The sequence below is a fragment of the Vombatus ursinus genome, unplaced genomic scaffold (assembly GCF_900497805.2).
Source record: "Vombatus ursinus unplaced genomic scaffold, bare-nosed wombat genome assembly UNPS02014770.1, whole genome shotgun sequence".
NCBI lineage: Eukaryota > Metazoa > Chordata > Mammalia > Diprotodontia > Vombatidae > Vombatus > Vombatus ursinus.
The window spans coordinates 26,924,673-26,940,779 of record NW_020954548.1 but is presented as its reverse complement, the minus strand read 5'-3'; the positions used below and the strand labels follow the sequence as shown (position 1 = coordinate 26,940,779).

At 36.3% G+C, this 16,107-nt stretch overlaps 1 protein-coding gene across 2 annotated transcripts in view; it reads right to left on the bottom strand.

Annotated features, from left to right (window-relative positions):
* Positions 1-11,306: 11,306 nt before the first annotated feature.
* GLIS3 (GLIS family zinc finger 3) overlaps positions 11,307-16,107 on the bottom strand; it is a 589,608-nt gene continuing 584,807 nt past the window's right edge. For both annotated transcript variants that reach the window (XM_027862989.1, XM_027862991.1), the window contains 2 exons: positions 13,279-13,461; positions 11,307-13,045 (listed from right to left, as the gene is read on the bottom strand). In XM_027862989.1, the coding sequence (XP_027718790.1) occupies positions 12,909-13,045; positions 13,279-13,461 (320 nt within the window). In that variant the 3' untranslated portion in view covers positions 11,307-12,908. The remainder of the gene's footprint in view (positions 13,046-13,278; positions 13,462-16,107) is intronic.

Here is a 16,107-nt window from a genome sequence, read left to right as displayed (position 1 = left end):
ACACACACACACACACACACACACACACACACACACACACACACACAGCCAATCAAGTAACCAGATTGCCCGGAACAGTTCTGCTCCACCACACAGGGGTCTCACGCGGCCCTCTGTATCACTCACCCCTACCCCACTGTCAGTTCAATCAGCTCTGCTGTGAAAAGGTCACTTCACATTGGCCCAGTTTTTACAAGTTGCCTATAAGCCGTCCCAGGGAGGTGAGGGAAAGACCCAGTGTCCTTCTCAAGATTATTGGCAACAGCTTCAGCTTTCTTGCCCCACAGACCCATAGTTCTTCTTCCTTGATTGTGGTAAAGAGTAATAATTTAATGTCATTTGGTCATCTGCTACACTCTTTTCACCTTCAATGAGCCCAGGTAAATGATACAACAGATTGGCTAACCTAGAAGTACAAGTAGACCTCTGTATCTACTACATTTTGAATCAAATTGCATATAAATGTAGACCGTCACAAGTAATGAGATCCTCAAGATTTTCTGACTGGTTTTTATTTCTTATTTAGTTAACTTAGGTATTTTTATATTTTTATAGCTACTTATTCATTTTGAATTTCCAGTTTCAATGACATGTAATTGGTTATTATGGTTTCCATTAATTCCCTTTATTTCTTCTTTCTTTTTTCTTTTTGCACTTTGATAATTTAATTTCTTCTCTCTTCCTTTGAATAGTCTGGTTAATGGTTTATCAGTTTATTTATTAACTCTACAATAGATTTAGTGTTATTTTGGAATTACTTTTATTTTTAAATAAATTTTATTTTTGCCTAATTACTTGTAAAAACAAATTTTACTTTTCATTTTTTAGATTTTGAGTTCCATATTCTCTTCCTTCCTCTGTAAGTTAGTAAGCAATTTTATATAGGTTATACATGTGCAGATATGCAAAATATATTTACATATTGGTCATGTTATGAAAGAAAACAGACCAAAAAAAGTGAAAAAATAAAGGAAGTAAAAAATAGTTTGCTTCAATCTCCATCCAGACTCCATCAGTTCTTTCTGTGGAGGTGGATAACATTTTAAATCATGAGTCCTTTGGAATTGTCTTAGATTATTGTACTGCTGAGAACAACTAAGTCATTTACAGTTGATCATCATATAATTTTGCTGTTACTGTGTACAATGTTCTCCTGGTTCTGCTCACTTCAAGTTACACTAGTTCATGTTTTCCTGAAGTCATACTGCTTCTCATTTCTTATAGCATTCCATTGCAATCATATAGCACAACTTGTTCAGCCATTCCCCAGTTTATAGGCATCCTTTCAATTTCTAATTCTTTGCCACCACAAAAAATAACTGCTATAAATATTTTGTACAAATAAATCCTTTCTACTATTTTTTACTTCTTAGGGATACAAACCTAGTTGTAGTATTGCTGGGCCAAAGGGTATGCACAGTTTTAGATCCTTTTGGGCATAGTTCCAAATTGCTTTCCAGAATGGTTAGATCAGCTTACCACCAACGGTGCATTAGTGTCCCAATTTTCCCATATCCATTCCAATATCTATCATTTTTTTTCTGTCATATTAGCTAATCTGATAGTTCCGAGGTGGTAAATCAGAGTTGTTTTAATTTGATAACTAAATACTAGTAATTTAGAGCATTTTTCCTTTGACAGTAGATAGCTTTGATTTCCTTTTCTGAAAAGTGCCCATTCATATACTTGTGACCATTTATCAGTTGGGAAATGACTTGTATTCTTATAAATTTAATTCAGTTCTCTATATATTTGAGAAATAAGGCCTTTATAAAAGAAACTTGCTGTAAAACATTTCCTCCAGCTTTCTATTTTCCCTCTAATCTCAGCTACATTGGTTTTGTTTGTGTAAAACCTTTTTTAATATAATAAAAATTATCCATTTTACATCTTGTAATACTCTCTATCTCTTGTTTGGTCATAAATTCTTTCCTTATCCATAGATTTGATGGATAAACTGTTCCATGTTCCCTTAATTTACTTACTGTATCACCTTTTATTTCTGAATCATGCACCCATTTCGACCTTGTCTTGGTATTTGATGAAAGATGTTGTTCTATACCACTATACCTGTCATACTGTTTTCCGGTATTCCCAGTAATTTTTTTTTCAAATAGTGAATTCTTGTCCTTGTTTGGAATATTTTAAGTCAAATATTCTTGTTTTTTTAGGAATTACTTAGATGAATCTCTTATATTGAAAGTATAACTTTTTATGGACAATTAGTCTCTACTGGACAGGATATATTGTTTTTGGTTGCAGTTTTGAATTCCTTTGCTTTCTTGATTATGTCATTTCAGTCTTTTCTAGTTTTTCATGACTGTAAGGGTAATCCTTGGTTATTAAGTTAAGAGATTTCTTAATAGCTGAAAGTGCTTGAATAATTTGATATTTGCTATTGAAATTGTGAAATTTAACTACTCCATTCCTTGGAATTTTAAGTATGAGAATTTTCTCTGTTGGATTCTCTTGTTCAGTGCTTTGTGTGCACTGGACAGTTTACTTCTATTTTCTGTCATTTTGCATTCATGCTTCTGATATTTCATATTCCCTTGGTAGACTTGTGATCCTTAAATTATCACTGTTCATACTGTCTTTGAGATCAATTACTTTGAATTATATGGAATTTGTGTCCTCTTTTTGTGTTCCAAATCTATCATTCTCTTTCAGGTCTGTTTCTTTTTTGGAGAGAATTTCTATCATGTTTTCTATCTTTCTCTGCCCTTATGTTTGTCTTTTTAAATTTTTAATTGACAGCACTACTTTCTTATTTAATTCAATTTTAATTATCTTCTTTTAAAAGTTTGATTGTTTAAAAATAATTGTGGAGTTTTTTATTGTTATTCCATGATCCTTTGGGAGTCCACAGCATTTTTTTTTCATCAGGGAGTTTTGGTCCATTTTCCTTCATAGTATAATACTTTTTCTATGTATTTTTTCCTCTGTCACTGTCTCTGAGATTTAATCTGTATTTGTCTATATATGTTTAATATGTTTCTTATGTGTAACACATAGTTGAGTTTTGTTCCTTCATTAATTTATCTACCATCTTTCATTTTCTTAGGCAATTTAGTCCACTTATATTTAGGATTATAATCATTTTATTTGTATGTTCTCCCATGAAACTCATATATTTCTCCCCTTCTATTTTAAATCAGTACACTGTAAATTGTGTATATAACATTCTGATCAGTTTCTTTCCATTGATTTCAACTTCATTTCTGTTATTCCATTGCACTTTCAAATTTTTGAGTTTTTTTGTTATTCTCTTTCATATACATGTATGCACATATATGTATATGTATATGTATATGTATATGTATATGTATATGTATATGTATATATGTATATATTACTGGGCTGGACCTAGCCTAGGCTCTGAATCTCAGGCATCTTATCTCTAGGATCAGAGACTCAGATTCCAGACTTCTTATCATCACGACTTCCCTTATGAGTAGGACTGCTGTGCCAGGATAAATCTTACTTCTCCCCTAATGTGTAAAAGAGAATGGATATTTCCCTTTGTTATCTACCCAACACTTTAGGATAGGATTACCATTAAGAGGTACTATATCCTGATTCTATTTCTAGCAAACTGCAACTTCTTTCTCTCCTAACCCAAATGCTATTACCAACTACCTAAGTGAAAATCATTTCCCTTCTCCTGTTGCCCCCTATCTCTTTCATCTCTATCCATCTCAGACTTAACCCTCTGAAATCCCTGTACAGTTCTGGCCCTTCTCCCCAAATTCAATGTACCCTTGAGAGAGTCATTCCATAGAGAATAAATTTCCCCTCAGTCATTTCCTACCATATACCTTCCATCTTGTGGAACTCATGGAGACCTCTTCTCCCCAAGAAAACAGTACATCTGTTGTTATTGTGGTTCAGTAGAACTGGAGAGGCTCCAGTTAATCCCTCAAAAGAAATTATGGAGCAGACCTTGGATGGGTTGATCAACTTTGCCTCAGGTCGATTGATGTAGGACCCAACTCTGGGTCCTTTGGATATACTTTAGACATACTTTAAAATCATTTTTAAGACTCTGACAGGGAATTCTTTGAACCTGAGAATTTCCTTGCCCATTGCATTTAACCTCATTGTTGGAATGACTTTTATCTGTGGATATACAAATATGATTTTTATTTAAGGTATTGGTTGTTTGAAAGCTTAGGCTCTGAGTGATCCATTGTTTCAGATGCAGAATTCCAATGATACACCGGCCATCTCTGTTACCAGAATCATCTTCTTTCATGCATATTGAACCAGAAGGAAGGAACAAGAATATGCTCTTTTAGGCTCTCATCTCTGTTCTAGCTTCATTTTCTCTATTCTCGATCTTGCCTTTCTACTTAGCCACTCCAACTGTATATTGTCCTCTGTGCTTGAGTCCCTTACCCTGTTGGACTACTGTCACTCATAACTTGGCAAATCACTACCTTAAAAATGTCCCAATTCCTCTTTTTTTTCTTCTTCCAAAAATGGGGACTATAGGAACAGAATACTGCATATTATGTTATACTTTTTTTATGGGTTGATTAGTTTCAATGAACTGTTTGTGTTTTAATCCTTAAAAAACTTCTTTTTTTTTTTTAATAAGGGATTGCTCACAGTTGGGAAGAAATAATATACTGGGAAGTGGATGTGTTGTAAAAAAATAAAAGATATCAATTATTTTTTAAAGTGGGGGAAAAGTTGATTCCATAAGATATAAATCTAAAAATCTGAAGTTGATGGCTAGCAAAATTTTAGAGCAAAGTATTAAATAGATGGTTGTGAACTTCTAGAAAGGGAAATGTTGACTACTTTGTCAGCATGGATTGACTATTCAAAAGTTTTGCCAAAACTCACTTTCTTCTTTGCAGGAAACCACTATACTGATCAGGAAAATGCTCTAGGCAAAGTATTTTTTAAAAAAACCAAAGAATCACCAGATCTCTTTATCTCATCTAGTATGGAAGTACAGAGGTTACCCACAGGTTTTGTTCATTTTCATTGGAATTGGAACTTTGATCTGCTCTGTTTCTGACTTGGATAGTTTTTCCCTTCTTAGGCAAATTGTTGACCTTTCCTGGGGACTTAACCTATTAATGCCAATTAGTGTGTATACCCACTATAGTTCAGAACTCTTGAACTCAAGAGGTCCACCAGCTTGTATCAGGGATTACAGGAAGGCACCACCAGGCCAGATTAAAGATATAGTATTATAAGGATTTTGTTAGGTCTTTAACAACTTTTATGATATCCTGGTGGAAAAACATATATATACACACACACATATATACATAGACACAAACACATATATGCATACATATATACACATGAACACACATGTGCACATACACATGTATATACATAGCACACATTATATATTATGTATATACACATATGGGTATATTATATATAAACTGGATGACAATGAAATAGATAAATTCATAACTGGTTGAATGATTGAACCTAAAGGGAGAGAGAAACTCAACCTAAGAAGGAAGCCTTTTAAAAAAGTGGTCTTTCAATAGGGTCCAATCCTAGGCCTTGTCATAGTAAACATTTTAAGTTATTCCAAGTTGAATACTTTGAATGCTAATCATATTTTCTGATTTCATGAAGCTGAGAGGGACAGCTAATACACTGGATGACAGAAGTATCTGCAAAAGAAGTCAATAGCCTAGAATAATGGGCCAATTCTCACAAGAATAAATTTAGTAAGAATTAATAAGAATAAAAACTAAACATGAGTTAAAAACAGAACAGAACAAAACAAAAACCTTACACAAGTACAGGATAGGGAGAATATGTTTTAGTGGACTACAAGGTAAGTAAGAGTCAATAGTTAGACATGGCTATCAAAAAAAAGAATGCAATGTTAGATGACATTAACAGAGATGTGGCATCTAGAACAAGGGAAGTACTAGTCCCACTTCACTCAGCATTGGTTAGGTCAGGCCTGCGCTACGTTTGGCTCGGCACTGCAAAGGGCGGTATGTTATGCAGGCCTGTTTTCCACCCTCTACATTTTTCGTGAGCTGCTTAAAACTCTTTTGTGGGCCAAAGGTGCAGGCCTGGGGTAGGCCATGTCTGGATGTTATGTTCAGTTCCTATGGTCATATTTTAAGAGAGACATCAATAAAATAGAGTTTACCCAGTGAGGGGTATTGGGACAATGAAGATGGTGAGTGGGGAAGGGAATGAGCATTTATTAATCACCTACTGTGTTCCAGGTACTGTGCTAAGTACTTTACAAAAATCTTATTTGATCCTCACAACTACCTTAGGAGGTAGATGCTATTATTATCATTTTGGAAACTGAGGCAGAGAGGTTAAGTGACTTGCCAAGGGTTACACAGGTAGAAAGTATCTGAGGCAGGATTTGAACCAGAGTCTTTCTGAAACCAGGCCCAGCACTCTAGCCATCATGCCACTGAGCTGCCTTTTGAGTAGACTCAAAATCACACCCCAAGAGGAACAAGTGAAACAACTCAGAATGTTTAGCCTAGATGAGAGAAGGTTTGGTGATATTTCATTGGCTACCATATACTTCAGTGAAGAGAGTCTCCACATTGTTGAAATCATAGACCTTTGATGTTATAGTGGGATTTGGATTATTATGTTATTACTTCTGATAATAACCTTCCACTAAAGTCTATTCTAATGGCTCATTGAATGGCTTCCTGAAGGCTAACACTAAGAAAGTACCAGTCTTACTGGGCTGGAAAAAACTGAAGTCTGGTCTGGCTATGGTATGTCTATTGACTGAGGACAAGCCAAGTTAAATTTGGAGACTCATTATTAGAAGATTGGCCACTGGATGACGCATTGATGATATGTTTTTTTTTTCTTCTTTTTTAGAGTGTTGGTACACAGTAAGTAATTGAGGGAATACTCAGATGTGGATTAGTTGAACCTGGATCAGTGGAAGGACTGGGCACATTGATGATGCCCCAGCATTGAAATAATACTTAAGTAGATATAAAGATTATTTAGTAAGCTTCCTAAATCAAATATAGACATAGTCTCCTGGAGTTAGCCCCATCTTTTCTCACAGCTATTAGCCGTCTTCCATTGTTTTATTCTCTCCTATACCCTAAAAAAATGAAGCCCTAGAAACAAACACATGGGCAGTTTTCTAAGATGCTTTCTATGATAATGGTGTGTTTTTATGCTGGATTCCCTTCGTTCATTTGTATTGGTTTTGAAAATATTTCTACTGGATTTAAAAAAAAAATGTTTCTGACATCCTTATTGAAGAGTAGCTTGGGAGAGAGCTAACCAGTTCTGCAAGAGGGCACGTTCCTGACTAGAAAAAAATCAGACCACTTCTACTGGGGATATTCAGGACACAGTTGCAATCCAACACTTTTGTCTTGTTAAGCAGTGCCCCAGGATGCAGCTCAATGAAAGGGTCCATAGCTTCAGTCATCAGCACACAGAAATTTCTTCACCTTGAATGTCAAGCTTTCTGGACTTTTTCAAAGCACGATATCAGTATATAGCATCATGTCTGAAAGACCTACAAGCCCTAAGGCCCTGCACACATTTAACCACTTTGGGAAGCAGATTAATAGAATAACCAATAAAACATGTATACGAGCTTTAATTAAGTCTGACAAAACCAAACTTCATGTTTTATTTATGGGCAGTCCCAACATGTAAAAGATTCAGAGAGACACACGTTTTTACCGTCATTTCTTCCTCTCATATCTATAATTGAATCCAGGCTTCGACCTTGGCCTAAAGCAACATGGCATTTAAAAACTGCCCTTGGAGGTGCTCCTCCCCTCCCTCCACTTAACTGCTTCTAATTATATGAGCTGGCTCTAATATGACAGAGCCTAATGGCAAAAAAACAAACCAACAGAAAACCCAAAATAAAACAATAGCTAGGCCAGTTGTGCTTGCAAGGACACCCCAAAGGACAATTTCCACCATGCTGGGGTTGTTATACATTTCCAGTTTTATTTTGTACCAAGTGCACAAACCCTTCATTTTACCTTTGACGTAAAAAAGGACTTCATGGAACAAGACAAAATAACTTATGATTATATGAAACATAACTGTGACAAATCACAAAACTATACATATTAATAGAAAAAAGTACCTAATTCTTTAAAAGATTTATGACAATAGGCACCAGATGTAGCACTAGAATAGAATCAGCCTGATATACAGTATGATATATGCAGTTCATATCTATATGTGAGCATATATAACTATGTACAAGAGTCTGTATGAGTTATGGAAAACAGATTTCCATTTTTTTCTTCCAAAGTGCTTTGAGTAAGCAACATTACACAGGATGCTTTGCTGTCTGTACAAAATAAATCTTTTTTTTTTTTTGCACATACTATTATTTTCCAATGTGTGTCTCTCTGCTATAGCTGTTCATAGAAAAAACAATAACCACACAAATTCTATACCAATAACCAAAAGTGCCATTTAAATGAAATGCTGACGATATGGTCGAGAGTGAGATAAAAATCTCAAATGATGCACAAAGTCATTATTTCCAAGCCTTCAAGGCAATCAGGATAGAATGGTGGTCTCAGGCAGATGAGGGCAACATTTCCCCCCCTTGAGAAACTGGTCTTATGACCAAGCTTTTTTGATTTTCTCATAATTGGCCATCCCTAACCCCACAAGTGGGATCACCATTGTACACCAGTAGAGAGATCTTTTTACAACCACAGAATTAACTCTGTGATACTTGGCAAAGAAGGCAAAGGGAGATAAACAAAGGGCTGGTGAGGATTTAGATCACAGTGGATTTGAATCTAAACTATAACAGCCTTTTGGATATAATCCCTTTTGAGAATTAAGACAATGCAGCAAACAAAATGTCTTCAGGCGTGTTGCTTTAATACCATCAGATAACTGGCATTGAACTATGTGTATGTGTGTATTTTCACAAGCACCTCTTTAAAAAAAAAGAGAGAGAGAGAGATAGAAAAGAAAAAAAAAACAGGATAGACAATCCCCTTTCAGATATTTCAGAAAAGTTACATAATAAGCTAAAAATGGATAGGGAACAATTTCCAGAAGTAGGCTTACAATAGTACCAGAATAATAATGAATGCACATACATACTTCCTACAGGTATTAGGTACATCTAAAACAGAGCTGAAACTTGGATCCCTGGTAAGCGATGACATGGAGAGCTGTGTAGGGGTGAGATTTTTATACTTAACTCACTCTTTCTTCCCATTTATCCAATTATGTATTCTGGGGGTGAAACAAGAACAGGGACAGGGAAAGAAGGAGGTTTTACAGGTTGGGCATTCCATCTGTGGTGTAGTGGAAAGAACACTGGCCCGGGAGTTAGAAGACTTTGGTTCAAGCCTTGAATTAGTTGCCACTAATTACTCGTGTGGTCTCAGGCAAGTCACTTTATGTGTCTGGGCCTCAATGGGCTCATCTACAAATGAAATTGAACTAGATGACCTCAAAAATCTTTTCCAAAAGATGGTCTTCTAAGATCCTATGAATATAATAATAGTAATAGCATTATGAAACACTTCAAAGTTTGTGAAGTGCTGCAAAAATATCTCATTTTCTCTTCATGACCCTGGGAGGGAGGTTGCTATCTTTACCTCCATTTTACACATGAAGAAACTGAGACAGAATCTAAATGTTTTACCTAGTGTCATACAGCTAGCAAATGTCTGAAACCAGATTTGAACTCATGTCTTCCTGACTCCAGGCCAAGCACTCTAACCATCGGGTCACCTATGAGAAATCCCTGATTTCAAGGCCGATGGCCCCTCCTGCAGTACCTATATGGCGGCTTTCATACCATAAATGTTGTGGAAGTCAGGAGAAGTGGGCAATGGTATAAGCCACCACTGCCTACAGAGCCTCTCTGCACTTTCACTCCAGGCAGTTGCCAGTGATGGGGTGATAGTGCCTAAGGAAGGGCTAGAAATAACACTGGTAGTCAGAGAACCAAGTATGTCTTCATAGGAAGGCAGACTGTTACTGGGAATGGTTGCCATCTTTTAGAATAGATTTCTGATAGTCATGCTTGAATTTTTCTGCCCCTTTTCCATGTTAGAATTAATATCATAGTCACATGATGTGACAGTGAGATTAATTGGTGACCACACCAATCTATGAACTGTTTCACCCAACACAGTCCTTATCCTCCTTTCTCTACATGAATAAATTGTATGTACTTTGAATAAGTCATAAATGCTCCAGAGTTCAGAATTAATTGATTATCTCTGGAGTCTAAAGCAGTTTTCTTTTTTTAACCTGAGTTTGACTCAGGATGATTTAGACTAAAGGGATTTTACCATACAAGTGTACAAAATGTGTTTGTACATATTATCTGCCCCTGAAAGAATGTAAGTGTCTTGAGAGCATGGAATGCTTCATGTTTGTCTTTGAATTCTCAGCACCTAACATAGTACCTGGAACTTGGTAGGTGCTTAATAAATGCCTGCTGACTTATTGATTTATAGGCTCCTGAAAATGTGCAAAACAGTTCAATTTTTGTTTTTAAATTATATTTAAAATGTACTGGAATAACTTTATGTAAAACAAAATAACTGCTCCCCAATTAAGCACTTTTAAGTTTGAATCTTTATTTACTGGTTTTTCTTATATTAGGGCCCATTTGTGTACAGAGAAGTTAGCCTCTTTTCACCTGGGTCCATAGTATAGACCGGTGGTATCTAACTCAAACTGAAACAGGTCACTAAACCATGCATAAGGATTCCTGAAGGCCACATGCTGATATAGAAAACCACATATTAACATAATCTACGTTATTGTAATTTTATTTATTTTGTTAAATATTTCCCAATTATAGTTTAATCTGGTTCAGGTCCACTTTGGGGTACTGCTGCAATGGAGCCTGTTTGCTGTGTGTTTGGCACCCCTGATATAGACTGACATGCGTGTTCTTCTCTCAACTCATCATTAGACTTAATGTTGGGACTGAACTTCAGAATCCTGTAGGAAAAGATTTACCACTGAAGCTCATAAGTCACTCACCAGTATTTGAAATTACCCATTATTTTAGGCACAACACCAGATTTCTTTATTGTCCTATTAATAGTTTTCCTAATGAGGTTATTTTCCTTCTATTATAAATAGAAAAATGTAGCTTTAGTCTTTAAATATAATGGCATCAAAATGTATTTTGAACATTTTGATAGTATTATGCTCCAGAACTTTTTACTTTTGTTTTATTTATTTATTTTTTGGCTAGTGATAGGGTTAAATGACTTGCCCAGGGTCACACAGCTAGTAAGTGTCAAGCGTCTGAGACTGGATTTGAACTGAGGTCTTCCTGACTCCAGGGCTGATGCTCTATCCACTATGTCACCTAGTTGCCCCAGAATATTTTACTTTTAAAAAGATATCAGAAATAGTAGCTTTCCACCTAGTCTTGAAATTTATGTACCAAGATAGGGCAAAATTTAAATTCTGGGCTTCCGAGCTAGCATTTCAAAAATGGTGGCTTCCCATCTGTCTTCCATCCCCTAATATGTATCCCATGTCTCAAACTTCCTCCATTATCACTTTCAACTGGTTTCTTACCAGTTCTCTCCAAAGCTGGTAACTGGGTGTTAGGATTGGAGTGGCCTGGGCCTAAGCTGGGATTGTGGAGGAGGAGGAGACAGATAGGTAGGGAAGAGATGGAGAGAAGGGGAAAAGGAAGAGCAAAGAGAACAGTACCAGGCTGGAAGAGGAGGGAGGACAGTATTTACAGAGTGACTGTTCACCTTAGTCCCCCATTCATTTCGTCCCATACAGATGCCATCTCTGGAACCTCCCTCCTTCCTCTCAGCTCCCCTCTACCTCATCCTGCCAAAGGCCTGCCAATGTCTCACCTGGCCAGAGCACCAAAATAGGATTTAATTTATCTGTTTGTAGCTCTTCTCTAAGCACAAGCTCCTTGGAATGGGAGGCCCAAATCTTGCTGAATTAAATCAACTTTAAGACTTTGCATTCAGTGCTGGAGGAACATAGCTAATATAATTCAGCCACTCATCTTCTGCTAACTACAAAACTGAAAGATCAAAGTACTCCCAAGCACTGCTGGGTCTGTGTGGGCAGGATTTTAAAGGCTGGGGAAATATAAGTAGGGGTCTTTATTTATTTACTTGGCCATGTCAGAAACAGGCCACAGGAAAGTTGTTGTTGGGTTTTTTGTTTGTTTTTTCTTCTTTTAAGTGACAAAAAGGTACCCTAATTCTCACAAGTGGAAGAATTGCTGGGATAAAAGTAAGTTGTCTTTCAAGTCACTGTACTTGACAGATTCTTTTTATTCACTGCATAAAATAATGTAATTAGAGAAATATCAAAAAGCAATCTACTGGTAAGCCTGTGGGTATAAAATGGGAGAGCTGAACCAAGCTTGCTGGAGATCCTGGGGACAGAGGGCATCCCTGGAGGGCCTCTGGGAGATGGTGCTACCAGAGGCATCTGTCAGAAGCTCTTACTTTTTTTTCCCTTTTATGTTTGGCTTTGCTTAGCTGCAGAAGCACCACAGAGGCATGTGCCTGGCATAGCCCTGTGCCTTAAGAGGCTTGTACTGTGCCTCAATGTCCTTGTATGAAAAGAGGATTGTCCCCAAACCAAGCCTGAATTTTTTTCTTTCATGATTTCAGTGGTTCCATGTGAAAAGTCTCCCAACAACACCCACTTTCTCATTCAGTCTTTGAATTCCCTTTGAATAGATAGTTGGGGTTGTCACATAACTAGGCAAACAGAAGGAGAAAGAGACATGACTGCTGAGTTTCTGAAGGCTTGGTGAGGACTCGTGTCTCCCATTCCTCTTCTGCAAGGATCCTTCTGTGCCCCTTGGCTTTGCAAACCCCGGCACTTGGAGTCCTGACTGGATGAAGGTGAAGGAGATTTGAAGCAGAGGATTTGGGGATGAGCATTAGATGCCTGGGTGGCTTTTAGCCTTCGGTATAGACAGAAGAGAGCTGGCTGGGGCAGCGATCCACAGCACTGATCTGTAGGAAGGTGGAATCTTCAGGTCCATTTCGTAGAGACTCTCCAAAGATACCAGTGGGGCCTGATGGCAGATCATACACTGCAAGAGAGAAGAAGTCATTGGTGATGGGTCATTTCACAATGGGGGCCGCCCAGCCAACAACACCCCTAAATAACATCAACCTGCAGGTTGCAACTTGCAGGGCAAATTTAGGGTGGACGGGAGAGAAGTGAAGAGTCCCTGGTAAGATACAAATAATGGGAAAACAAATGGTACAAACAAAGGGAAATTCCCCCTTCTGATGGTTTCTAAGCCACCGATGTCAAACAGACCTGTAATGCCTGAATGAGCTGAAAAAGCTCTGTGGAAAACATCGAACCCTGCCTGGCCCACGGGTGCAGGGACAAGGCAGTCTTCTAAGGAAGGCACCATATTGCAGGAGTTGCCATGGGTCATGTTTCTCTGAGGATCACTGTAATGGGGGGGACAAAATGTCTGCAGCTGCCCGTAGAACCCTGAAACAAAGAAATAACCTTGAGTTTCTTGGAAAGCATGAAGGGAGCAACAAAACATTAGAAAAAGGGCCCCAAAGACCCTTGTAGACTCAGTTAGTGCTTAGAAGAAGGCTCTCCTTTAAAATTAGTCATTTCAGCGACACCACTGGTATTTACTACAATATGAGCACAGTATCATATAGTGGAAAGACTAGATTTGAATCCCAACTCTTCTACTTTCTCTGTGTATGACTTCATATAAGTCATTTTCTTTGAGCTTCAGTTTTCCCCATTTGTAAAAGGAAGGGATTTATCTAGCTATCTAAGCTCTGTTATAGCTTTAACTCTGCCAACTAAAGTAGCCCAGGAAGGTCATATTGTAGGTGAGTTACCACAGATAACTGGAAGTCATTAAAAGTTGTTTGTATAAATTGTTCTCCTAGTTATGTTCACTTCACTTTGCATCAGTATATGGAAGTCTTCCAAGATTTCTCTGAAACTATCCCCTTAATCATTTCTTAAAGCATATTAGTATTCTATCTCAACTTTTTCAGCCATTCCACAATTAATGAACAATTCCTTTTATGTTTCCAGTTCTTTGCCACTTCAAAAAGATCTGTTATAAATATTTTTGTTCAAAGAGTTCCTTTTCTTTGATCTCTTTGTGGTAATACACCTAGTAGAGATATTACCAGGTCAAAAGAATATGCCCATTTTAACGGTTTTTTTAAAATTTTTATGCATGGTTGCAAATTGCTTTCCAGAATGGCTGAACAGTTCATGACTCCATCAACAATACATTAATGCACCTGTTTTCCCACAGCATTTGTCATTTGCCTTTTTGTATGTGAAGTGTTACCCTGAGTTGTTTTAATTTTCATTTATCTAATTATTAGTGATTTATGGCATTTTTCATGTTGCTTTTGATAGCTTGGACTTCTTCCTCTGTTTCATGTTCCTTGACCATCTTTATAAATTTTTCTCAGTTCCCTGCATAACTTATAAAAAAGTCCTTTATTTGGATTTTGTTTATCTCTAGTTTCTGCTAGATTACTTTCTAGTGTTCCCAACAGTTTTGTTGAATAGTGAGTTCTTGCCTCAGCTACTGAGATTAGGGGTTTAACAAATGCTAGGCTACTGTTATTGTTTTCTTTTATATATTGCATATCTAATTAATTTCACTGATCAACCTGTTTCTTACCCAGGAACAAATTGTTTTGATGATTATGACTTTGTAGTATAGTTTGCTCTTAAGCTCCCTTCCTTCTTGCCTTTTTTCATTAATTCTCCTTATATTCTTGATCTTTGTTCCTCCAGATGTTTTGTTACTACTTTTTCCTAGATCTATAAAGTTGTATTTTGGTAGTTTGGTAATAAATAATTTAATTTAGATCATGTAGTTTTTGTTATATTGGCTTAGCCTACCCACGAAGAATTAACACTTCTCTAGTTATTTAGATTAATGTTTGTGCAAAGAGTAGTTTGTAAATGTGTTCATACAGTTCCTGTGTATGTCATGGCACAGGTAGATTCCCAAGTACTTTATTTTGTCTGTAGTTATTTTAAATGAAATTTCTCTTTCTATCTCTTCTTGCTCGATTTTGTTGTTAATATACAGAAATATAGATGTGGTTTTTTTCCTCATATCCTTCACCTTTGCTGAGGTTGTTTTAGTTTTTTTAGTGGACTTTCTTGAGTTCTCTAAGTAAACCATCTTATCACTTATTTATTTATTAAATATAATTTATAAAAAGTGATAATTTTATTTCCTCTTTGCCCAAGCTTATTCCTTTAATTTCCTTTTCTTATTGATATACTTAGCATTTGATGCTAAGTATAATTACCTATCAGATGATGTAGGAATTTGGTAGGATTCCTTTACTTATTTGTTTTCCCCCAACCAGTTTATTATTGGAATTTCTTGTTCTTTAAATGTTTGGTAGAATTAACTTGTAAATCTGTCTGGTCCTGGGAAGTTTTTCTTTGGGAATTCGTTTATGGCCTGCTCAATTCTTTTTCTATGATGGAGTTGTTTAAGTATTGTATTTCCTGTTCTGTTTATCTGAACAGTTTGGATATTTGTAAACACTGATTCATTTCACTTAGAGTGTCAGTTTTATTGTCATATAGTTGGGCAAAATAGTACATAAAATTGCTGCATTTTCTTCATTGGTTATGAATTCACCCTTTTCATTTTTGATAATGGAAATTAGTTTTCTTTTTAAATCAATTTAGCTGATGGCTTATCTATTCTGTTTTTTGTTTGTTTTTAAATGGATCCTAATTTTATTTATTCAATTTTTTTCTTTCCATTTCATTAATCACTCCTTTGATTTTCAGGATTTCCATGTTGGTACTTAATTGAGGGAGGTTAATTTGTTGGTTTTCTAGTCATTTTAATTGAATTTCCAATTCATCATTCTGTTCTTTCTTTCTTTTATTGATGAAAACATTTAGGGATATAAAATTTCCCCTAAGTAACGTTTTGGCTGCATCCCCAAATTGTTGATATGTTGTCCTATTGTCATTTTAATGAAATTATTAAATGTTCCTATAAATTGTTTTTGACTCAACCATTTTTTAGGGTTAAGTTATTTCATTTCTAATTGATTTTTAACCATTGTTTCAAAGGCCGTTTATTGAATATAATTGTTACTGCATTGTGGT